Source organism: Heterodontus francisci, chromosome 31 (genome assembly GCF_036365525.1).
Source record: "Heterodontus francisci isolate sHetFra1 chromosome 31, sHetFra1.hap1, whole genome shotgun sequence".
In the NCBI taxonomy this organism is placed as follows: Eukaryota; Metazoa; Chordata; class Chondrichthyes; order Heterodontiformes; family Heterodontidae; genus Heterodontus; species Heterodontus francisci.
In genome coordinates this window covers 60,559,382-60,586,142 of record NC_090401.1, presented here as the reverse complement: position 1 = coordinate 60,586,142, position 26,761 = coordinate 60,559,382, and the positions used below count along the sequence as shown (strand labels likewise).

General features: G+C 41.7%; 1 protein-coding gene across 12 annotated transcripts in view; it reads left to right on the top strand.

The window, feature by feature from the left end:
• yrk (Yes-related kinase) overlaps positions 1 to 26,761 on the top strand; it is a 334,423-nt gene that overhangs the window by 249,310 nt on the left and 58,352 nt on the right. For 9 of the 12 annotated variants that reach the window (XM_068011741.1, XM_068011737.1, XM_068011738.1 and 6 more), the window contains one exon: positions 26,329 to 26,589. The exons of 1 other annotated variant lie outside the window; for it this stretch is intronic. In XM_068011741.1, coding sequence (XP_067867842.1) covers positions 26,340 to 26,589 — 250 coding nt within the window. In that variant the 5' untranslated portion in view covers positions 26,329 to 26,339. Of the gene's footprint in view, positions 1 to 5,788; positions 5,898 to 19,577; positions 19,640 to 26,328; positions 26,590 to 26,761 lie in introns of those variants that run through there. 2 more of the 12 variants (XM_068011742.1, XM_068011743.1) reach the window with 2 other exon arrangements.

Here is a 26,761-nt window from a genome sequence, read left to right as displayed (position 1 = left end):
AGGGTGAAAGGGAACAGTCAGAAGTCAGGGTGCGTGTTGGACCCAATGATACAGTTAGGAAAGGTTTCGGTCCGTCAACAGAGTTCCAGGAGCTAGGGAGGAAGTTAAAAAGCAGGACCTCAAAGGTAGTAATATCTGGATTATTCCCAGTGCCATGTGCCACAGAGTGATTGGAGGCTTAATAATCTGAATATAGACTGAGAAATAATAGTGTAAAGGGCAAAGTGGAGGAGGAATTCCTGAAATGTGTACAGGAAAACTTTCTTGATCTGTATGTTTGCAGCCCAATGAGGAAGGAAGCAGGGCTGGAGCTAGTTCTGGGGAATTACGTGGTCAAGTGGGAATGCATTTGGCAAACGGTGATAACATTATGATTAGGATTCGAGTAGTTATGGAAAAAGGAAGAGAAGAGACATGAGTCTCATCACTATTATAAGGGCACTGAGTTATAAGGAAAGAGTGGAGAAACCAGGCTTTCAGTCTGGCAAAGAGACAACAGGATGATGATCTTCATGAGATGTATAAGATTGTTTAGGGAATGGAAAGAGTTAACCCAGAATATAATTTTAAATTAAATTGCGGGAGTAAAACTAAAGGAAACAGGTTCTAACTAATACAAAGGTAATTTAAACCTGACATTACTCTTCACCTATAACACACAGCACGTTTGGCAGCATCTGTGGAGGGAGAAACTGAGTTAACGGGCTGAATTTTGCCTGCCCACTTGGGGTCAGGCTGGGAGGCGGGAGGGCTGGCAATATGGTGGAGGAAGGCATCAGGAGGGGAGTCCAACGTTTTTCTCCTGCCATGGGATATTGCCAATGGTGGCCACCTCTGTGGTGTGGCCACCCACCAGGCATCCAATTGAGCCACTTAATGGCCCAATTAAGGGTCACTACCCACCCTATGGGCATTTTGCCCATGTCAGGAGGGCCCATTGCCACATGGGGAGGCCACGAGGTAAATCCTGGCAGCCTTCCAGGGGTTCCAGGGCAGGGGGGGAGGGTCCTCCTTTATGGACACTCCAAGTCCCATGGAGGGGCCCCCCACCCCAGTGGCAATCGCTGTCCCTACGGCAACAGCGCTGCTGGTGAACCTCGACCACTCCCGCCAATCACTGGGGCCTTCCTGCTTGGCCCTGGTTTCCTCCCCAAAACCTACCTGCTCTTCAAGGGTGCCTCGCCATTGAGGTACTCTCATCCTGGAGCTGCAGCCTCAGCCATGGCCACTACGCGTGGTGCTGCTGCCGAGGCTGCTGAGCTGCCGACCCTCTGATTGGGCCAGCATCTCTAGGGACCAGGCCACTGTCCACAATTGGAATGCGGCCCCAGTGGCAGCTTGCTAATTGGCCACCACTGGCAGTATGTTGCCGCAGGATCCTACTGCCTGCTGAAGTGGGGTTGGCTCCTGCTTCTGGCCCCAGCAGCGGGAATTAATAATCAGCGAAAAGCTTCAACCCAACATTTCAGGTCTGTGACCTTTCATCAGAACTGGGAAAAGCTAGAAATGTAACAGGTTTTGAGCAAGTGAAAGGGGGAGAGTGGGAAGAAGAACAGAAGGGAAGGTCTGTGATAGGATGGAGGGCAGGAGAGATTAAATGACAAAAATGTTTCATGGTGCAAAGCCAAAGAAAGTAGTAATGGGACAAATAGAGGAGGCGTGAATGGCAGGATAGCAGCTGTCTGAACGCAAAGTAATCATGTATGATTGGGTGACATGTTTGGGTGCTTTTTTGAGAGGTTGAATGTTTGCTTGGCTTTGCTGCTGTTCCTATATCCTATAAAATATATTTAAAGTATGGATAGAATGATCAACACGTGGAGTAAACTTCCAGATAGAGTAGTGGAGGCAAAAACCTTCAAATCATTTAAGAAACAATTTGCTGCTATAATGGGGAAACTTTGAGGTGCTTCTAGATTGATGAATGAAGATGGGCCAAATGAACCTTCCTTATCTATAAGTGTCTTTTGATCTTGTGATATGCAGTGGCTTGAGCACCACATTTTGATTATTAAACAGGAACCCACAGAGCTGGGAGTGGAGCATCGGATCTAGCACGAGATCCAATATTTGAAGACGTGTATTGACTTTTATTCAAACCAATATATTAGCCAATTTTAATTTGTTCTTGGTTAAAATGCTAAATGGAACATTGGAAAGTTCCCCATCGCAAGAGAAAAATGAGCAAGAGCAGGAAAGCTGCATCCTCTCCCTGAAACACACTGCCCGTTGACTGATCACAGAGTACATCCAATATTGAATATTCTGGGTCTGCTGCAGCCGTTATTATTACACTCTCTTGGCTGAAGGAGAAAGTGCATTAGTGTGGATGGTAGTTGGGGTGCAGAATAGTAGAAGACATTAAAGGGGAGCAATTGTTTTTTAAATGCCTGTCTTTCTTGAGAGTTAAAGGAAATGCTGCTTGCCTTTAGCGTCTAGTGACAGTGTGACACTTGACTGCGGTGGGATAATTACTCCATAATAACGGACACTAAGTATTCTTCCCAGCTACAATAATCAAGCAAAATGGAGTGAATTGGGCAGAATTGCCTGAAAGTGTGTATATCATGCTGGGTGCTCCTGTCACTGCAGATAAGGAACAGGAGTGGGAGATGGAGGATTTACAGATCGTCACAGAGGGCCCTAACCCGTTAAAAACTGCTTTTGCATTTTTACAGCAGGCAAGATGAAGGAATTATTTGAATGATCCTGTAAATTTTAGCAATACTATTTCATTGAATAAATTTCCTCTTTTGAATTTTATCTAATAGCAGCTTGACAAACATGCAGAAAATCTGATCTCCGGCTGCTTAAAGCATTTAGAAATCTCTCTGTATCCAGAACTGTTTCGGTGTTGTGTATTAAATGGCAGTCAGCAGAGTGCAAACAGTGGACGACTGGAATCAGGACACATGATGATTTTGTGGGGTTAGTTCGGAGTTTAGAAATACTTTGAGAAATTCTGCTAAGAAACAATAAATTTTCTGTAAGGCCTCATACACCACTGGCCTTGACTCTAGGCCTGATGGTAAATTGATTAGAAGATATTAGCAATGGGAAGAATATCTCATTATCCCAGAGAAACTTCTCAGAACATCTCCTGGTGCAATGCCATAGGGTCAGAAAAATCCTCATCTGTGATAGAGCTGAAGTGCTCTGAGGAAATTCATCCTCTCCTCCATGTTAAATATTGGTAAAACGTTAAAGATAATTTAGTCATTTGTAAAGATGTAGAAAGCATATTTTAATTATTATAGAAATGTTGTTGTAGTAAGAGGCCCTTTAGCCTATTGGGCCTCAGCCTTTGTTGATTCCTACACTGAATTTGTCGACTCTAATTTTTTTTTGTATTCTTTCATGGGACGTGGGCATCGCTGGCAAGGCCAGCATTTGTTGCCTATCCCTAATTGCCCTTGAAAACGGAGTAGCTTGCTGGGCCGTTTCAGAGTCAACAACATTGCTGTGGGTTTGGAGTCACATGTAGGCCAGACCAGGTAAGGAAGGCAGATTTCCTTCCCTAAAGAGCACTAGTGAACCAGATGGATTTTTATGGCACCATTACTGAGACTAGCTTTCAATTCCAGATTTTTATTAATTAACTGAATTTAAATTCCACCAGCTGCCGTAGTGGGATTTGAACCTGTGTCCCCAGGGCATTAGCCTGGGCCTCTAGATTACTAACTCAGTGACATTACCACTACACCACCATCTCCACCATAATCCCATTTTCCGGCTCTCTCCCTCATTCTAATATTTTTCTTTTTCAAGTGTTTCTCTCTTGATTGTTTCAGCTTTCATAGCCACTTGTAATGAAATGTTTCATTGGCTAGTGACACTATATGTACAAAAATACTAACTTCCCCCCCCTTATGCTTCCAGTACTACTTCTGAATTCATGTTCCCTTGGTGCTGATCTCTGGCCATTATAATTATGCTTCAAGTATTGTGAAAACAAATAGAATAACAGGGAAATTAAAGTGAATCATAAAATTGTAATGCAATTGCGGGGTCCAGATAACATTAGCCTGAGTGGTATGCAACTGTTGGCTCAACTTCTAAGTACCTCTTCCAATTCTGATCTCCTGAACATCCCCAGTTTCCATCGCTCCAGCATTGACAACTGTACCTTCAGGTGCAAAGGGCCTAAGCTCTGGAATTCCCTCCCTAAACAACTCCCTCATTTAAGACACTCCTTAAAACCTATGTCTTTGGCCAAGCTTTTGCTCACCTGTCTTATGTAGCTCGGTGTCAAATTTTGTTTGATAACGCTCCTGTGAAGCACCTTGGGATGTTTTACTACATGAAAGGCACCATGTAAATGCAAGTTGTTGTTGTATATCCTGTGCAACAAAGTAAAGTTATTTCCTGCCCAATAAAATTCCATTAGTTCTCATCCTCAGTAGAACATTTTTTACTGCATCAGTGTGATAGTTTAATTTTCCGCAGTATTCAGCCATCCTTGTAAGCTGCAAAATGAAATTGCCAGCATACAGGGGAGAGATTTCCCATGTTGACTATTTGTATAAAGTCACAAATGGTTTCTTTAAACTCACATCCACGCGATAATATCACAGTGGCAATCTTTTCCCTTGGTGTCAAATTATTGCCAGTTTTATGCAGCAGACACAGGGAAGCCTTTCGGAACTGGCTGGAGACGTCTCCAAGCCCTTTAATTAGGACAAAGAACAAAGTCCTTCACCCCATTAATCTAGACTGAATTGAAATCTATGTCCCAGAGATTAAAGGAGTCTGTTCTAACCCACTATACCGAATACTTTCAACACTTAACATTTTTAAAGCATTAACGTATTCAGAGGGAGGTTACCTTATTCAGTTCATTAGCAGAAAGCTGCTGTTGATGAAATGTGCTGTAGCTCTGAGGGTGTGTTGTTCAACACCAGAAGTTTCAAAATATTTTAAGCTAATGTATTTGTTAAAAAGCCTCCTTTTTGAAACCAGCAAAGGAAATTTTATACTTAACTCACTCAATTTACTTAGTATTTTAGCTTCATTTTAATTACAACGGCATTTTGTAAAATAATGGATTTATCGGCGAAGTTTTCACTTTTAACATTTAGCGGCCCGTGACTTTCCACTCGTTCAGTGAATGGCCAGAAAATTGCAGCTCAACAGTTGAAGAAACAGAAAACCTCGACCATTGTGTCTAAACATTGGTTTTACAGCTTGAAGTACACAACATGATTAATAATTTGTAATCAGCATGGCAGCATAGTGGAACATTTGGAACGCATCTAAAGGAATACAGGTGTTGACATCAAGTGCCTTCATCTCGAATCTTGAAGGTCAAAAACTCACATTGAGTCAACATTTCAATGATGCACCTGATCTTGGCTGTATAGGGTCACAGCATTGTGTGTTGTGTCATGTTAATGCTCAGTAACACTATTGTTGTTTCAGGCAGTTACTATGTACTCTGCCTGCTTCCTCCTATGACTTTATATGAGATCTCACCACATAAAGACAGTGCAGATACAAAACAAAGGCTTCAACCTTTCACTTACTGGTAAATGTCAGGTAATGGTGAAAAGCTCCTCTGTGGTTCACCTATAGAAGACAGTGAACAGCTAAACCATAAAGATCAGAAAGTCTCAGATTGGATCCCTAGTCTGATCTCAATCAGAGATAGGGTTGCCTCAATTGGCTTCAGTACTGCTGAGTTAAGCAGCGGAAAGCAGCTGCATTTCCTGCATGACTGCAATCCTTGTTGTGATGCTGCAATTGTTTGAATAGTTTGTTGACACACACTCTATAGCCCCCAAAATCAAGAATGGGCATGTGAGTGAGGCATTGAAGGGTGACAGTTGCCCCATGGAACCATATACCAGCAAGCAATCAATGACTTTAGGGAGGAGCAAGGAAAGAATTTGGCAAAAATGGTAAGTTATTCATTTACATTTCCTCACTGATCTTTTAAGTGATTTATTGCATTACAAGCATTGCTGATCTGGAGTCATGGGAACATAGAAACAGGAGTGGGCCCTTCATCCCCTCAAACCTGTTCCATCATTCAGTTAGATCATGATTGATCTGTACCTGAAACCATTTACCGCCATCCCCTCTCCCTTTTCTCCATATCCCTTGACACCCTTAAGGATCCAACAAATATCGATCCATCTCTTGATTGGCAGCAATTAACCTCTGACTAACCTCAGGATGTGCCTGTTGGGGCGCTTCTCAGCAGGGAGTTACAGCTGGTGGCCTTTAAAGAACAGGCTAGATTTAAACAGAGCCCTAACATTTACAGCAACCTCGTTTCCTAAAGGGAGTGAGACTAGGCCCCAGGCTGCAGTGGTTCATTAAAACCGTCGGAGCTGGGTGGGGAAAAAGGCTGCAAGTCAAAATCTTGATGATTTTGTTTCTTTTTCGAAAAAGAAATGCCAGAGAAAAACAGCTTTAATTAAGCATAGTGTGAATTTTCCCACTGGTGGAGGTGAAGCTGGAGTGGGCTCAAACTGCTGAAAGGGCTATATCCCACAAAATGAATCCTGACCATTAATTCAGAGCTAATTCAGACTAAAGCAGATGAATATGGGGCGCAGCTAAAATTGCCACCCCCGCAGTTTCCATCTGGTGTGGGGAAGACTCGACATGTTGATGAATCTACCGTGATATGGGCCTGCTCGTGTCTGAGTAAAGATGCATACTTGTCCACAGGTAGAGCAGGATGCCATTTAATTAAAGGTTTGGTTTCTCCTTGTGAGCACTTACATAACGCCCATGGAAAAGAACTACATGAAAACTGCCCCGCTGCTCACAACTGCATTCTCATCATATACATTAAATGTTGTCAGTGTAAATTATACGTTCCAACAAATTGTGTAATGTTATCAGCTGAATCATGGCTTTGTTTTGGCTTGCTGTTTATAATTTATCTCCAGGTCTGCTGTCTGTAATGAGTGCTTACTTATTTGAGGGCAATGTTCGGCATTGTTTAGACAAATGTGAGTTTAGTAGCTTTACAGCACACTGATATTTTGTTCAGGTTCTGAATTACATGATTTCCTACGCCAACCTCAGCAGTATTGAAGTATATGAATGTGAGAGACAGACTTCATTGCTAAAGAAAGCTTGTCCAAAAAAAACCCTAACCTCACAGATTAAAGCTTTCAAATTATCTTGCAGAAAGAGGTCAGGGGAAAAAGAAAGTTTCTTTTAAAAGCAGTGATTTTTTTGGTGCGCTGTTTGTTTCTTAGGAATGCTGAGCTGCTCTCACAATAACCAGCCATCCAGTTCAGAGTGCGATACGTAGCAACATTGCCCAGGTATTAATTTTGCTGGGTCCAACCATCAGCATACAATGAAATAATCTCATCATCTGAATACTTCTTTTCTGCATGACGTCATGCAAAATTATTCCAGACTTTTAAACAAACCTGTAATGTTCTGTGAGATTCTTGTGTCCTGGGCAAGGGACAGGTGGAGATTAATGCATAAAGTAGCAACAATATCTTTCTGAGTTTGAAACAGGAAATAGATGGAAACTGGCAAGAAAATGGATTGAGATATTTAATAGATCTTTTTGATTACAATGCGGATTAGGAGTAGAGTACAGAGATCTTGCATGGGAGAGGATGTTGGATTCTTTAATTTGAGCTAGTTATAAATGGGCAGTGGCAGGAGTGAGCTTGATGGGCCTGAACGGCTCGTTCCAAGCATTCCGATCTTCTGGCAATGCCGGAATGCTGTATCAATGGTGAATTAAAAGCAAAACACAATGATAGAGCTCAATAATTATTCCTCATACTTTCGGATGAACTTTCAATTGTTGAGCATTCAGCACAATTCAGCCTGAAATTAAAAAAAAAAATTTTCTCAAATAAGAAAATAACCTAAACACATTTATTTTTTATTTGCTCATGTGATGTGGGCATTGCTGGCTAGGCCAGCATTTATTGCCCTTGAGAAGGTGGTGGTGAGCTGCCTTTTTGAACCGCTGCAGTCCATGTGGGGTAGGTACACCCACAGTGCTGTTAGGGAGGGAGTTCCAGGATTTTGACCCAGCGACTGTGAAGGAATGGCGATATAGTTCCCTCAGGATGGTGTGTGACTTGGAGGGGAACTTGCAGGTGGTGGTGTTCCCAAACATCTGCTGCCCTTGTCCTTCTAGGTGGTAGAGGTTGCGGGTTTGGAAGGTGCTGTTTAAGGAGCCTTGGTGAGTTGCACAGATGGAATGTTTTCCCATCTGTTGTGATTATGATAAATGATAATCTTGTTTGTGGGTGCGTAGAAACCGTGGCGCGGAGTCAACTTCCCCTTGGCCCCTTTATTCCCTTCACCCACTTGATCCTGGCCGTCACGTGGGACTAAGTCCTCTTAATTCAGGCTCAGGCTGGGTGTTTGGGATATCGGGGTTACAGGAGAGCCACCCTCCACCTAATCCACCGGCTACGGTTAATGGCTTAGTACAAAGAGGAGGAAACTCAGTCCTTTCTTTAACTATCAATTTACTTTATTCACGTTGTTGTACAAAGTAAGAATAAGGCTTATACACTTGGTTAGACAAAAGCATGCAACTCAAACTGGGTTATACAGTTAATAACAAAGCTAACTAGAATCGATAAGCACACCCACTAGGTTCCTCTGACCTTTCCCTGACCCAGTCACAGAAAACAAAGGATAATACCCAAAAAAGGGGAGATCTGGTGCTGGCCAGGCGTTCCGTTCTCTCTCTCTTTTACGTCGTCGCCGCGTTGCTGACGCAGATGGTTGGTCTCCGGAGTTTTTCACTGGCTCTAGGCCTGAGATTGTCCATACTTATTCTCTTTCTTATCTCTTCGAGCTGTGCTGTCTCTTTCCTGTTGGTTTAGGCCTGCTCATCTCGTTCGTATCTTCTCCTTATTGGCCCAGGCGCAAAGACTCCGGTGTCACTCCGTGTCCAAATAAGGCTCTATACCTGTGATCTCTCCCTTGTCTTTCACATAAATTAATTAGTTCAAACTGGTTTTTACCAGCACAGGCCAGTGTCTGAGCTCAGGTTACTTCAGTTCATGAGCTAAGCAACAGTTTGTAACAGACTCTGTACTTCTTGCAGCCCCTGGCCAACATGCGGGACTGAAAAAGCAGCTTCCTCTTCCCTTAAGGCTCAAGTCACCTGGACTTTTATCAACTGCACCATTCACGATACATGCAAATTGCTATCATCCTGATATCAGGAGATTGTGCATCAGCTGAATTAGTGAGCAAAAAAAACGAAAACATTTTGAGCTGCAGGCCTACCTGAAAATATTGGTGAACTGTTAACAGATCAGTAAGTTGCATTAGCATACTGCTGGTCATGTGCAGGAAGAGATCGGAGAATGCTTTACAAGGCGGAGGAAAGAGCTGAGGTGCATGGGATGGGGAAGGGAATGGAGAATGGAGCAGTAAGGATGGGGAACCAAAGATATTGATGAAGAATTGTGTTTTGAGAAAGTTTTTTGAAAGCAGGAAGGTAGCAAGTGAGTACAACATGTGGACACCGTGTGTACATTGTACAGTAAAGCCAGTATATCAGCTTTTGATTCCACTTCCACCACTATGAGTGTCTTTGAGCTCTGGGTATCTGTATACCGAGTAGTTCTGTTTGTGGGTTTTGCCTGAGGAATTATTTTTGAATGTAAACATGGTTTACATTATTGTGCCGTTATTTCTGCAGCATGCTGAATTTAGACAGGCTGGGTTTCTGGAACAACGCACTCTGACCTCTTCGCTGAAAGCTGTCCGTTGTTATTCACCTAGTTAGCTTTGTGCGACATCAAACATTGTATCTGAAAATAAGTTTTTGCGGGTGTGTGTTGATTTTAGAAATGTTTTCAATTTGCAGACATGAGTAGTGGCTCTACTGGCTCCTTTGCATCACTGACGATGTAATTGCACATTTCTCTGTTCCCAAAGCAGTGCAGTGTTTTCAAGATGCTTTACAAAGGATAACACAGTGTGCACAGCTCTGGTGTCATTTATTAGTGTGGTATTTATGTAATGATTGTTAAGTTCTGTTATTTTGGATGTTCTGAAACAGAGGTTTCAAAAGCTTCAGCTTGTGCATAAGAGCATAAGAAATAGGAGCATGAGTAGATCATACAACCCCTCAAACCATTCAATATGATCTTGGATGATCTGCCTCAATTCCACTTTCCCACCCGCTCCCCATATCCCTTGATTCCCTGAGATCAAAACTCTGTCTATCCCAGCCTTAAATACACTCAACGATGGAGGATCCACAACCTTCCGGGGTAGAGAATTTCAAAGATTCACAACCCTCTGAGTGAAGAAATATCTCCTCATCACTGTCCGAAATGATTAGCCCCTTATCCTGAGACTGTACCCCATGTTGTAAATTCCCCAGCCAGCAGAAATAACCTCTCAGTGTCTACTCTGTCAAGTCCCTTCAGAATCCTCAGAATGTGTTTGACATGTGGCAAATGTTTTGTATCTGTGCCGTATCTGTACTGTACCAGCAACTTTTGAAATTGGGTGTTGAGCTAAATACCATGCCCACGAACAGGCAAATGCCATCTGCTGAATTTTAAATATGGACAAGAAATGTAGGTTGACATTAAAGATTTCTGATTGGTATACAAAACCTTATAACAACATCTTGTATTTATATAGTGACTTTAATGTAATAAAACGTCCCAAGGTGCTTCACAGTAAACTTTGCTTATGCAGTGACCTTGTGATGCAGACTCACCAATAGTCGTGCATCCTGTACAAACTCTTCTCCCTCCTTCTCCTTTTCTCTTGCTCTTGCACTATCTTCCCTCTGTTGTGGAGCCTTTTCTAAATGGTGGTAGTTTATATAGCAACTGTTTCATAGAAACATAGGAAATAGGAGCAGGAGTAGGCCATTCAGCCCTTCGGGCCTGCTCCGCCATTCAAAAAAGATCATGGCTAATTCAGTACCCTGTTCTCGCTTTTTCCCCATATCCCTTGAACCCTTTGGCATTAAGAAATATATCTGTCTCCTTCTGGAATATATTTAATGATTTGCGTTCTGCGGTAGAGAATTCCACAGGTTCACCACCCTCTGAGTGAAGAAATTTCTCCTCATCTCGGCTCTAAATGGCATACCCCGTATCCTGAGACTGTGACCCCTGGTTCTGGACTCCCCATCTATCGGGAACATCCTCCCTGCATCTAGTCTGTCCAGTCCTGTTAGAATTTTATAGGTTTCTATGAGATCCCCTCTCATTCTTCTAAACTCTAATGAATATAGGCCTAGTCAACCCAATCTCTCCTCATACGTCAGTCCTGCCATCCCAGGAATCAGCCTAGTAAATCTTCTTGGTACTCCCTCCATGGCAAGAACTTCCTTCCTCAGATAAGGAGACCAAAACTGCACACAATACTCCAGATGTGGTCTCACCTAGGTCCTGTATAACTGCAGTAAGACATCCTTGCTCCTGTACTCAAATCCTCTTGCAATGAAGGCCAACATACCATTCGCCTTCCTAATTGCTTATTGCACCTAAATGCTTGTTTTCAGCGACTGGTGTACAAGGACACCCAGGTCTCGTTGCACCTCCCCCTTTTCCAATCATTCAGATAATAATCTGCCTTTCTGTTTTTGCAACGGAAGTGGATAACCTCACATTTATCCGCTTTATACTGCATCTGCCATGCATTTGCCCAATCACCCAACTTGTCCAAATCACATTGGAGCCTCTTTGCATCCTCCTCAAAGCTCACATTCCCCACCAGCTTTGTGTTGTCTGCAAACTTGGAAATGTTACATTTAGTTCCCTCACCCAAGTCATTAATATATATTTTGAATAGCTAGGGCCCAAGAACTGATCCCTGCGATACCCCACTAGTCACTGCCTGCCACCCGGAAAAAAACCCATTTATTTCCTACTGTCTGTTTCCTGTCTGTCAACCAACTCTCAATCCATGCCAGTATATTACCCCCAATCCCATGTGCTTTAATTTTGCTCACGAACCTCTTATGTAGAACCTTATCAAAAACTTTCTGAAAATCCAAATACAGCACATCCACTGTTTCGCCCTTATCTATTCTACTAGTTACATCCTCAAAAAAACTCCAGTAGATTTGTTAAGCACGATTTCCTTTTCGTAAACCCATGCTGACTTTGCCCAATTCCGTTTATGCTTTCCAGGTGTTCTGCTATCACATCCTTTTAATAGACTGTAGCATTTTCAGGTTGGAGATCCCTTGGGTCCATCCAGCCCACCTATCCACAGTATTCCTTTAGTGCATTTCTAACAACGCTTAATCTCATTTGTTGACGAGAAACTATCCAGTTCCTTCTTGAAGCCCGTTAGGGTTTTTTGCCGCACCTCCCCTGCTGCTAATGTGTTTCACATAGTTATCACATTGTTCATAAAGAAAAGTTCCTCCTGTATTTCCTGGTTTCTTTTGTTGCCATTTTAAGAATGACCCACTTTATGCTTAAATTTTGTACATGGCAGAAAAACTTGCTTAGATCCAATTTGTCCAAACCTTTCCTAGCTTTAAACACTACTGATACTCTTCAGCAAAGATAAAAATGCTAAGACTTACAGCATAAGCATATCATAAATTAATCACCCTTTTTCAAAACAAAAGGTATCTTATTTTCTCCCTCTGTGTTTAGGCGTTCCTGGAGCAGGTAGTCTGACAGTAGGCAACTCATCTGCTCTCACTCCTCCAGCAATGATGATCTTGAGCCAGCCCCTGGGGGCAATTTTATGCTCGCCCCCCCACCCCTCCCCCCACAGCAGAGAGAGCATATAATCGGGGGGGATGGTGGCAGGGTGGGGGACACCGCCATCTTTCCACCTCTGCCAAAATTAAGCCTGGAACAGGAATGCCTGTGAATGACTTTCCCACCCCACTGCCAATTGAGGGCCTTAACTGGGCAATTAATGCCCAATTAAGGGCCTCATCCCACCATGGTCACAATTAGCCCTGTGGTTGGTGGCCCTGTTGCCACACGGGAAGCACAACACAAAAAACTGTGCAGCTGCTTCCCAGCCCCATGGGGTGCGGGAGTCCCTTGTTAAAGGACATTTAATACCTGAACGAGGGATCCAGCATCGGAAAAGAGGGGGGGCCCCACTAAGAGCCAACCACTTGCCCTTGCTAACGACCCCTCTACAACCGCTTCCCCATGACCCCCACCCCACGAGATCCCTCCCACCCTGACCTACCTGTGGCCTAGGTCCAGTGACACTCCTGGGCCTTGGGTGGGTGCTCCAATGGCAGCAGCCACTCCATCCGCAGAGGCGCTGCTGAGTGGAAGAGCTGCCGGCCTCTGATTGGCCAGCAGCTCTCCAAGGCCGGGACTTCCGTTGCTGGGGCCCTTGATCCCTTGGAAGACCCACTACTGTCCACTTAAGTGCCTAATTGACACTAGATTCGGCGGGCCTTCCACAAAAGTTGCGACACGGGGTTCCCGGCGTCGCTTTTTCCGGACGTCGAGACCCCCGTTGACAGCATAAAATCCCGGCCAGTGTGTGAATGTTGCTATCATCTTACCAACATGTGCAGATAATCTGAATCCTGTTTTGGTTAATTATATTGTGAGGCCCTTTTAAAAAAAAAACAAATTAGTGTAAGAATTTTTTTTGGAATAGGGCTTTAAAAAAAAAGGAATGTGATGAAAGTTTATGGAGATCAGTGTAGACAAAGATCTGTTACTCTATGGAATACAATCACCCTTATGGTTCCAAGACCACGGACATATCTGTGGAAAGCTACTGATCATGTTTAATAATGGAGGTTGTAAGGTTAGACAGTTTTCTCCATTTTGCTTGATTACCTTTGGGGGTCAGGGAGTATATCTGCAGACCTTTCTGCCTGGGAGGTTAGAAGGTTTGGGTAGAGTCCATGATGAGGCAGATCTTCCATGATCTGTGCAAGGGAATGACATTGTATTGTTTCATGTTTTCTTGTCTTCTAACATGTTTTTTTTTATTAGTGTGAACGATGTCTTTCTGATCTTAACAATACTTTTATTATTGGAAGGACTTTGCACTTTAGCTGCTGTGTTTCCATTGGCTTGATCTGTGCAAACTGTTTTCCTGGATGATAATCATAACAGAAACAAAACACTTTCGGGAGACATTGAACAGAGGAATGCACAAAAAGATTACAATTCTTGATCGTTAGAAGACATTTTTAGCAGTGGTCTTTACCTAGATTTGTAGAAATACTTGAACCATGTTCTGATTTACAACTTAGACTTTTCTGATTTAGGTTTTGCAAGGATTAATGAAAAGGTTCGACAGATTTGGCAACAGCACACACACTTAAATCTCGAAAGCATTCTTCTGCCTGTCTGAATTTATTGGGTGTCTCTTGAAACCAGATTGTCAGATATACTTTGTTCGATTAGAGATCAAATGTATTGGGTACATATAACAATTGTTAGACAGATCAGTTGCTTGGTGTGATTGAAAAGCTCAGATGGCTTTGGATGTTGTTTCATGTGTCAGGAGAGATCAGTTTTTTGTTGGACAGCTCGGTTATTGTTTAGTTCCTCATTCTTCCACAGGCCTATCTTAGCATTAGATAAGTTTAAGTAACCTACAGTTCACTAAGGTAGATTTCACCCTGTCTCTCCTTGATATATATACAGTATAAATGTTTGTGCTCACCAGCCAACAATTTGATCTGGACTTCTGTTCGGGTTCATTGCTTCTTTATTCTAAGGACTTTTTTTGACATGGGTTCAAACTGAACTCAGTGCCTCTTGGTTCAGTCAGTATGTTTTGACACTCGAGTTAGCTGCTGAGAGTGGAAGTTGTAGTAAAAGTGCTTGTAAGACTGCTAAAAGCAATAGAGCTTCAGATACTGTTAAATTCAACCACTTAAAAGGCATGCCTTGTTTCCAAAATCAACAATCGAGATTTAAGTGTGTGCTGTTGCCAGATCCGTCGAACCTTTTCATCATCAGTCAAAAAATGAATTGTTGGATCACACAATTGTCCTTGTAGCTGGATAGAAGTGTTTTTTCTGCTACTGTTGCATTGCAATGTTTGTCGTTTGTACATGGTCTGTTAATCCTTGCTGCTTCTTCGTCAGGACCTGTTCCCTGTCCTATTAGCTTAGAGAAATCTTGTAATCAGACATTTAATAAACACATATTGTGGGGGCAAAGTTCCTGAACTGTTCCACTAACCTCCCGCTGAATGTAATCATTGAGTCAATATGGCACAGAGGAGGCCATTCAGCTCATCGGGTCCATGTCCCTTCACCCAACGTCATTACGTGCATAAAAACAGAAAGTCCTGGAAACACTCAGCAGGTCTGGCAGCATCTGTTTCTCTCTCCACTGACGCTACCAGACCTGCTGAGTATTTCCAGCACTTACTGTTTTTATTTCAGATTTCCAGCATCCGCAATATTTTGCTTTTATTCTTATTACGTGCATGTTTTCTTTTCCATCAGAGTTCACTGAATCGTGATCAGGAGCAGGAACTTTGGTTGTTTTTGTTCTTAGCCTGAAGGTGGTGAGGCTGGTGATCATGACCCCACTGCAACCTCATTTAAGATCAGCAAGCTCAGCACAAACCAGGGGTCAAACCCGAGGGGTAGGATTTTTAGCCTTCGATGGGAGCAAGCACGGAGGCGGCCATTTTCACAGAGGAGGGTGGGGGGGGGGGTGGGGGCGTGGCAGGGCTACCCACCTGTAAGCAGCGGGGTAGCAAATTAAGGGTCATTTAAGGCCAATTGTCAGAGGCTGATGGGAAGAAAATGGGGACTAGGCTGGCTGCCAGCCTCCCGACACAGACTGGGAAGCCAGCGCTCCGGGCAGGCTTTGAGATCCTCCCTGTCTATCTGGTCTCAGCTGCAGGACAGCCTGTGGAGGGGCTCCCCCAGCTGCTGAGTCTGTTTTTAGTTTAAAATTAAAAAAAGATGGAGAGAGGGAATCCTCACCCCCCCAGCCCCCTCACCTCTTACTTGAAAAGGCAGCTTGGTGCTTCTTCAGTGCTGGAGGGACTCCTGTTGGCTCTCCAGCTATGAGGGCCTGCCTGCTGTCCTTAATTGGATGGCAAGCCCACCCTATAGCCACTAATTGGCCAATTTGGGGAAAATCACTGCAGGGTGACTGTTTCCCCACACAGTGCAGGGTTGTGACCCCATTTGACCCTGACATTGGGGTTCCAGCCCAAAAGGCAAAATCCTGCCTAAGATCTTTTGTTGCATGGTGTACCTGTTTACAAGAGGAGGCTAGAAACTGGCAGAGCAAAAAGGAAACACAGTCAATGATCCTATTTGTGGAAGTGATGATCCTGATGAGTCATCAGGAAAGAAGGAGACTGCAAAAATATTCATGAAATAGAAGATAAAAATTCATGTTTAATTTTAACAAATAAGGTTTCAGATCTCAGGATTCACTTTAGAACATATATAGATTCTTCCAGTGACTCAATGTAGATTTGACATTAAAGATGCCATGCTACTATTTTAAACTGTATTGTTATTTAAACCCAGTAAGTGGGAGATAGACTAATTCAGTAAGTAATTAGGATGGCAAATGGAATGTTGGCCTTTATTCCAAGAGGGATGGAGTATAAAAGTAGGGAAGACTTTCTACAACAGTAAGGGTGTTGGTGAGACCACACCTAGAGTACTGTGTACAGTTTTGGTCTCCGGACTTAAGGTGGGATGTACTTGCATTGGAGGCTGTTCAGAGAAGGTTCAGTGGGTCAATTCTTGGGATAAAGGGGTTGTCTTATGAGCAAAGGTTGAGCCAAACTCATTGGAGTTTAGAAGAATAAGAGGTGATCTTATTGAAACATGTAAAATTTTGACACGGCTTGACATGGGAATGCTGAGAGGATGTTTCCCCTTGTGGGGGAATCTAGAACCTGGAAGCACAGTTTCAGAATAAAGGATCTCCCATTTAAGATGGAGATGAGGAATTTCTTCTTTCGGAGGTTCACTAGAGAGTAGTCAAGGCTGGGCCATTGAATATATCTCAAGGCTGAACTCTCCAGATTTTTGATCTACAAGAGAATAAAGGGTTATGTAGTGCAGGCAGGAAAGTGGAGTTAAGGCCACAATCAGATCAGCCATGATCTTATTGAATGGCAGAGCAGGCTCGTGGGGCTGAATGACCTATTCCTGCACCTCCTACTTATGTTCTTATGTTTAACTTGATTGAACTGATCTGGGTCAAATATGAGATCATACTTAGTCCATAAACCCTGTCCAACAATTAGCAGTAGCTGAGAACAGGTTAGATATAAAAGCAATGATTTGTCACTTTGGATAAATTCAGGCAGGCAAGTTCAAAAGGAGTATGGGTCAGAGCTCTCTAAACCTGAAGCGCTGATTCTCTAACCTATGCTAACCTTGTGTGAGCCTCCCAGTGGAGAGCACCAGGTCTTTAAATTTAAGTCCTATATATAGCATTTTAAGAAACAAGAACTCTTTTATATAAATTATGTTTTTACTGTGGTATTGCATATTGTTAGAAAAGTATAGAGTCAGAGTCTGCATCCAGCATGATCTATATCAAAATGTTTCTCATTTACTATTTTGAAGGAGATACTGTTAGTATTTTGATTTCATTTAAGAAAAACATTCTTTGTTAATGAGTATACCGCATGAGGTCATCTCAGTTTGTGAAGGACTGGTAATATCAGATTGATAGATTGTTTCTGAGAACTGAGATGATTCTAGATCAGGGCTACATAAGTGCGAGGCCCTCTCTGTGACTGTCTTTATTTTTATTTGTGGTATCAATATCAATTATCCTGACCACTAAAACCCAGCCCCTTCAGCTTGCAGTGTCATTTGAGAAAATGTATTCTAATATCACAGAAATAATGAAATATTGTTTCACCACGCACCAACCCGTTGAGATGTCAGGATGTTGTTTCGTTTGCAGTAACAATATTGGGATGCCTTCATTATTACTGACATATCACCTTTGAACACTCGGACTGTTCCCTCGCCATCCCAGCCTATAACTGAACTGTTTGCAGATGGTTGGACTGAATACTTCAAAAGAAAGCTCAAACAGGATGTTAGAACAGGGTTTAGTGGGAAGGATACATTGTGCTGAGAATATGTAATTTACACTTTTAGTACAAATAAACGTATCATTTGTTCACCTCCAGCACAGTGCAAAGCAGTTTCTTCTTTTGACTGGAAGCTTTTTTTTTTGGTGAAAAGTATTTCTTTACAATATTGAATTTTGTTAATTGACTGTGAAAAATTATCTTTCGATGCAGTCGGATGCTTGGATTCACCAGTACACGACAACACAGATTTTCAAAAGGAGGGCCATTGAACCCCAAAGAGAAGGAATCCCAGTGTATAAATTAGGCCATCCGATACCCGTAACGTGCTACAGTTGTTAAATTATTTATGTGTTGTTTTGTTATATATTAATAAAACATATTTCCTGCAATAATAGCAATGTTTTCCTTGGGGGAACTATCATTTGGAAGTTGGGATAGGGAATTGCATTTTGTGTATTTGCTATTATGTTTGATTAGTAACAAACTGTGAAAGATTTGCAAGCGATTAAATATTTCACCAAACCAGCTATCAATGAGACAAACTCTTCCAGGCCAGAGAGAACAGACAGATACCTAGCTACCCCGATATTGATACAGCTGGGAGTGCACCAGTGTAGCAGGTGGGTACCTACACAAGAAAATCCACAGATGAGTGATAAAGAAGTTTTGGCTTATTACCTATCCAGTATTATCAATGGATGGAAAATGTGCCCCTTTTATCCCAATTCACTAGCTTCGATTAGCATAATAATTCTTGACACGTGCACAAAATTGTAAAATTAACTTCTTGCATTATTCCTACTATTTGTCAATGACTTGTATTATATAAAATCAATTTCATTTTTAACTAATCTTATGTGCGCACATTAAAGATCCATGGATATTTATGGCTTTAGACTTTTAGAGGGTCAAAATTCAGAGCTTTCGTTAGACTGAGCCCAATAGGAAATGGTATTCTGATGATCTGTGGTACCAAGAATTAAATCTATCCCCTGTTTCAAGTGAGCTTTGTACATCAGATCGATACTCCAATGGATCACTAGAGAATGGAAATAGAAGAAGGAAAGACTTGCATTTATATAGCGACTTACATGACCTCAGAAAATCCCAAGGTGTTTTACAGTCAATGAAGTACTTTTGCAGTGTAGTCACTGTTGTAATGTAGGAAATGCGACAGCCAATTTGCACACAGCAACCTCCCACAAACAGCACTGTAATATTGACCTGTTTTTGCATTTGTTGATTGAGAAATTTATGGGGCTACAAATAAAAAGTGGGAATGTGACATGTTCTTTCAAAGAGCCAGCACAGGCACGACATGCTGAATGGCCTCCTGTGCTGAAAACTCAGACTATGATTCTATAATTGAGGAATAAATATTGGCCAGGATATGAGGGATAACTGCCCTGCACAGCATATTGTCAGGAGTTGGAGTATTAGAGATGGACACAACAGCTAGTCTCCTGATTAGAGGTTGTGTCTGAAGTATTGGACTGTGATTGTCCCTCATGGGTGCGTTTGACTGCCTCAGGACTATGAATAACTGAACCACCCCTAATCCACAGCAGCATACATCCTGACAGCAGACGCATAGACAACAGCTGAGGAGATGTCTTTAGCCCTGTCTTCCGGTTGAATGAGGTTGTGGTGAGAAGTTGAAACAGTGAGTGTCTAATGGGAAATAAAATAAACCCTAAACTTTTTAAAAATGGACAGTTTTCAGCTCCTACGGAGCAGGGATTAGGGCCATTTTCAACGATTGTAGCGGCAAATAATATGTTCAAAGCAAAGTGGAGGAGAACAGGTAGAGGTCAAGAGTTCAAACCTAGTAGGTACTTGAATAAAAAGCCAGCTAATGGGTTTCACAGTTATTAGATTTGAAAATTCAGCATAGAGGTCTGAAGAGTTGTACTGTACATAAAGGTCACAGCAGACTGTAATAAGATGTATATTCCTAGTTTTTCTTTTTACATTGATTGAAATGTTGAACCCCTAAACTTGAAGAAATACAACTAACTAGATCATGAAATTATAAATTCCTTGAAGCCCCATAAAAAAAATCTGGTTAAAAACAGAAAGTGCTGAAAATACTCAGCAGGTCAGACAGCATTTGTGGCGAGAATTACAGAGTTAATGTTGAAGGGCTATGACCTTTCATCATTTCGGCAGCAGCTTCTGGTAATTATTCTGCTTTTGTCATTTTCCGCTCTTCTAGATCCATCTTTTGTATTTTTACTTATCCCATTACCATCTCCGTTTGCCTTACACCATCATCCCTTTTGTCACTTAATCTCTCCTGTTTTCCACCCTATCACAAACTTTCCTTTTTGTTCTTCCCCCTCCCTTTCCCTGTCTCTGTACTTGCTTAAAAGCTGTTATATCTCTAACTTTTCCAGGTTCTGCTGAAAGGTCATCAACCTGAAACGTTAATTCAGTTTCTCTCACCACAGACGCTGCCTGACATGTTGAGTATTTGTAACATTTTCTGTTGTTGTTCAAGATTTCCATCATCTGCAGTATTTTGCTTTCGTAAAGACATCAGGATCATGTTTCAAACTCATATCCCATTTTTCAGTCATTACAAGAACTGCGTATTTGACAAACGGTGAAACTTACTTTTTGTAGTTAAGTGAAAAGATTGCTTAAGGCAGCTGACTGGAAAATGCAAAATAGTGGTCTAACGCAGTCTGCAAAACCAAGAGTCAACAATTAATTGGGTTAGTTAATTCAGCTAGAGTAACAATCAGGTTCTGAAGCAGCATTAGCGCCCCAGGATTACAGAGGGGAAAAAATTGGCTAGTGTTCTTACTCCTGATAGTTAACCACTGCTGAAATGCACAGTGTGTAGACATCAGGTCAGCACAGAACTTAGCTTTTCTGTATTACCTTTCACAGTTAAATAGCCTGTTGGCATTCACTTTATTGATTCATAAATTAAAAAATCACTTGCAGTATATGTCTCTACAAGAGCCAATGTCTTCTGGAAAGAATGGAAGAAAAATGTAAAATAAATATAAAAAAGATACAGTTGATATCTGACATTATAAAGAATAAAGAAAATTCAATTTTGAAATAATTTATTTTAACCCAAAGGATAATAACAATTCTGCACCCAAATCCTAAATACTTCACAAGTCCTTACTGGGAATTATGTTAAACCACTCATTTTTTTTTGTGTTTTTAAATAAGATAATTTATTGTTTATTTGACCTATTTGTACTGATGTAAATCTGGAGAGGTTTATACCTCAGTAACTTATGTGATTTGCCTGTCACTTTTCACAAGTGTGAATCACCGTTTTCAAAGTGGGACATGAATGAATTTAAATTCAAAGTGATGGCATAGTCCAAAACCGAAAGCACTGCAGCACTGAGTCATAGAGCAAGAATGATCTGAGTTCTACGACTTGAGATATAGGACCAAGAATGTAAATACTTCCTAAAAATCAAAGCTTAATTATTGCACTGTGTAGCACGATGATGCAAACTGAAGTGGCAACAGCAGGTTTCAATAAGTATTGAACATGTATTTTACCGTTACATCAAATCAAGGAGCAAAATCTTCATCCTCGACTCAGATTTGCGATATGTTCTGTTTTAGGCTGAAATGTCCTCCATGAGTTTATTTTTTCATTTGTTCTAAGAGCTTTTTCAAGAGAGTGATCAATTTACTGCTGGTGGTTTAAAATTTAATCAGTGCATGTTATGAGTCTTCACTATAATACTCGAGTTAACTTGAAACATTAGTATAAACATAGATAAAGGATAAATTTCTTTCCAGAATGAATTTGAATTTGAATCTTCCAAAGTTTGGGTGAATATGAACTGACTTTTATTCAGCTCTTTTTACCATTCACTTTAATGATGGAAGGGATTGAAGGTTTTCCTCATAGTGAGGGTGGAAAGTAATTGATGAAGAAGTCAGTGGCAGCACAATTATTAATTAATACTGAAGTAGCAGTTAACAAAAATAAGTAGACACCATGCACAGTCCTTTTGGTTGAGGTGTGTTGCTGTTCTGTGGAGAGGTTGTGTAGAGGGCCCGTCTCCAAGTAATTTTCCCAGGGGCGGGATCGGCTGCCAACAGCCTTCCTGCCCAGAGGCCAATTGAGGCCCTGAAGTGGCCTCTTTGGGTTCCAAGAAAGAATGGCCAATCAGGACTATAGTTTGAATTGTACTGAACAGTTTACCATAATTTACAATGTTGATGTTAATCTGAGTAAGCTTTTCAAGCTGCACAGTTCAATTTATTTTAATATTTGATATGTTAGAAAATACCAGTACATGGTGTTAAATTATAATGGACTGACTGCCCCCAGTCCCACCCTGAGGGAACCTTGTGTTAATCAGGCAGAGAATTCTTGCTGCCCCTACCTGGAATATTGCTTCCATTGCTGCAGAAGTGGGGAAATGCCTGGGTCAAGAAGAAATGGCTTTTACAGTAGCTCAATTCCTGCTGGGGGAAAGGCAGCATCGAAGTACTTACAATATTAATTAGACAAGAATACAAACCATTTTCCGGTTTTGTTGCTGTATTGGCACTGGGCCTCCTCATAATATTTCTGCAGTCTACAACATTGAATTATATCTGAAAAGCTATAACTCTTAGTTGTTTTTCATTCATAGCTGGTTTATATTTATTTTAGAAACAGTCATTCGTACTTAAATTAAGAGTGCTGCCACAGGTCATGACGTGTCATCACCTTGTGGTGTAGTCACTATGCAGACAGAGTGGAACTTCAATATTTCTACTTCCTCTTACCTTTTTATCTTTACTCTCCAGATACAAGTCTGTATGTCAGTGCAGATGAATTACATCACCGCACATCATTGTAAAGTAGGATGAACAGTGGCAGGGGGAGATTTCTACCCAGGCGCTGTACGACATACTAAACTTTATAGGTAGAATCATCAAATCATACAGCATAGATGTAGGTCATTCAACCAATCACCCATCAAAGTCTACTATTGTATTTTTCTCCAAATACATTACCTACTCTAATCTCACACTTCTGTTTGCTGCTTCATTCTTAAATACTCTTTTCAAGTAATTATTTAGTTCCTTTTGAAAGTACTTATAAACCCTGCTTCAGTAATGGTTTGTGGCTGAGATTTTCACATTCAAACACCCCTCTGTGCAAAGGTATTTTTTACTAACCTCTCTAGTTCTGTGTTGAATGATTGTAAATATTTTCCCCTTGTTACTGTCTTACTGAGCAACAGAAACAACTCTTCACTGTTTTCCTGATCATAGTCTTGAAGACATCAATCAGTTCATTTCTCAATCTTCTCGGCTTCAGTGGAGTACAGCCCTAATTTCTCAAGTCTCTTGATAACTATACAGTTTCTTATCCCTGGGGACCTGCGTGTGGATCTAAGCCTGCACCATTGCCATTGTTTTTATATCCTTCCTATAATGGGGTACACAATAATCTGACTGTAGTCAAGGTTTTGAACAAGTTTGACAATGCCTTCTTGCTTTTGTATTTTATGGCTCTATATACAGAAGCAAGTATTAATAAAAAGACTTGCATTTATATAGTGCCTTTCACAACCTCAGGACATCCCAAAACACGTTACAGCCAATGAAGTACTTTTGAAATGTAGCCAATGTTGTACTGTAGGAAACACAGCAACCAATTTGTGCACAGCAAGCTCCCACAAGCAGCAATATGATAATGATCAGATAATCTATTCTTAGTGATGTTGATTGAGGAATAAAGATTGGCCAGGACACCAGGAGGATCTTATCTGGTCGTCTTCGAAATGGTGTCTACCTGAGAGAGTAGACAGGGCCTTGGTTTTGATGTCTCATCCAAAGGACGGCATCTCTGACAGTGCAGCACTCCTCCAGTACTACACTGGAAGCGTCGGCCTTGATTTTTGTGCTTAAGTCTCTGGGGTGGGACCTTTTAACTTAGTAAGCAAGACTGCTGCCACCTGAGGCATAGCTCATTACTTCTATCAGTTACCTTTTTCATCCAGTGATTGATTTGGGGTCCCACCTCTTAGATTATAAACCCAGCCACACTTTCCACCAACAGTTCACGCTTGATCAATCTGACTTTACAATGGACACTGTTAGTTTTTGGGGAAGCCTATTAGGTGAAAGTCTTAAATGAGTAAAGTAGCTCATTTGGAGGAGACTGGAGAGGCATTGCTTGCTGTGCTGGAAAAATACTTTGTTTTGTTCATGAAGAGATTACCTGATTGTCCCACCCATCCTGTAAGAAGACGAATGCAAGGTGGCAGGAAGCCCTGAAATGGGGAAAACAAACCGAGGCAAAGTGATGACTTTGCAATTTTATTTTCAAATCTTGGATGCACAGCATTACGATCCCTTCAAAATAAATATTTCTGTCGCTGTCTACTGCACTGAAATATATTTGCAAAAGTATTGTTCTTCATTTGTTTTCTTCATGAATATAATATAAAATCTTGTTGCAATCGCCATCCTCAGCCACACTGATTGTCACTTCGATATTGTTTCCAGATAAGGGCTATATTGTAAACTTCTGCTTAATTAAATGTGAAAATAGTTCACTGACTTTGGGAAAATCTCTTTTATGTTTCTTAAATGCAAGTTGTAAATTGTTGTCTATGGTAGATTTATACAATCTGCTTCTTTGTAGCAATTTCTTACTTAACAGTGCTCAAAATGTGAAGTAAATATACTTGAAAGATAGGAAATGCCGAAAACATTAACCCTGAAATTACAGTGTGCAAATATTGGCGTGAAAACACTTAGTTCCTTTGTCTGATGCAATGGAATCAGCAACCTGTTTAAAATAAAGCAGCTGGAATTACAACACAACATGCTATTTGTATATTAAAATTCACGGAGCATAAGGCTGTGGCCATTATGATTCGAATTTTGATTTATTTACTTGAAAAGCACTATAAGATCCATTATTATCAGTTCTTCTGCTCCCCATCTCTCTGAATGTTACTGTTTCAAGGAAAATGCAGTCAGCAACCTCAGCCCTCCCTACCTCTGTAATCTCCTCCAGCGCCACAATCCTCCGAGATATCTGCACTCCTCCAATTCTGGCCTCCGGAGCATCCCTGATTTTAATCGCTCTACCATTGGTGGCCGTGCCTTCATTTGTCCAAGCCTTAAGCTCTGGAATTCCCCCTCTAAACCTCTCCAACTGTCTCCCTCCCTCTCCTCCTTTAAGACAAGCCTCTTTGACCAAACTTTTCGTCATTTGCCCCAATATCGCCTTCACAGAATCACAGAATTGTTACAGCGCAGAAGAAGGCCATTCGGCCCATCGTGTCTGCACCGGCTCTCTCAATGAGCAATTCATTTAGTGCCATTCCCCTGCCTTTTCCCCGTAACCCTGCACATTCTTCCTTTGCAGATAACAGTCTAATTCCAAAGACCATAAATAGCAAGAGAATATGAATAGTTCTTCTCGCTAACAGGGTTCTCCACCGTGCATGTGTCGATCCCACAGGCGGATTATATGGCTTTAGAAATAATCACCGCGCTGTTGCTTTGCGCTAACAGATAATGTTGGCCATTGTTATCACTGCGCCATTTTTCCACCACAGAATGGAACCTGCTTTTCCCACAGACACTCGACAGATCAGTTCAATGGTGGTATTCACATGGGTAGAATTACTGAAGATTGAAGGCTGTGACAGTGGTTCCAGGGCAGCTCAGTGTCAAATTTTGTTTATAATGCTCCTGTGAAGTGCTTTGGGACATTTTATTATGTTAAAGGTGCTATATAAATGCAAGTTGTTGTTGTTAAAGCCACTGATCTGCCTGTGACTATCACAGGCCTACCATGCGTTCTAGTGCATGTCTGGAACAAGCCTCTTTCCGATGAAAATCAGGGTCCCATTGAGGTAGCTAGGATCTCGATTTACAATTTTAAGGGGGATGTGGGTGGATAGTGTAATGTACATATTTCATCCATTTGTAATGTCAGTCCAATCAGGAAGCTTGAAGAACTTTTTAAAAAAACTAACGTGTGAAGCTAGAAGGAGCAGGAATGCGCGACAAAAATACTGTGGCTCGATGTTGGCCTGGGGTCTGAGGATCTGTCCGGGGGCCACTACCAGTGTTCCAGCCAGCTGACATTCCTGAGGCTGGGGAGAAGTTTGCAGCATTGGGCCACCCACTGCACGACCACAGCTTGCCTGCTGAATCTGAATGAGGCCACAGCCTGCAAACCATGAGGGGGCCTCTTCACCACGGGAATGGACTACTGAATATTCAACAATGCAAAAGTCACAATCGATTGCTTTGTGTCAGTTATGTCCCGGACAAGGGAATGTAAATAAATTGACTGTCGAGTTAAATTCTGAAATCTGATATTAACGGCCTTTCTCCTACTTACAGATTTCCAGATAATGGGCTGTGTGCATTGTAAAGAGAAGGCATCAACAAAATCCCAAGCTGAAGATGGGGATGGGTTCTTTAATCAAAACACGAACCCACGCTATGGACCGGACCCCACTAATCAGCCCCAGACTGCAGTCTTGACAAGGATCCCTGACTTTAACAGCTTCCATGACACCACGAATACAGTGCTGACCCCTTTTGGAGGCTCTGTTGGGTACCCAACTGGTTCACTTCCGACAAGAGGTGGAGGGCTGCCAGGTTAGATACCTTGCTGATAAATATCACTCCGCATAAAAATGTTGTAGACCTTCAAAAGGGCTGAGAAGTTAAATGTTGAAATACTATTGACTGGTAAAATGCATTCTCGACAGTACCAATACCTTAGCAGTTAAAATATCAATGAAAAAGGTGTAGTGGGAGACAGTTGGAG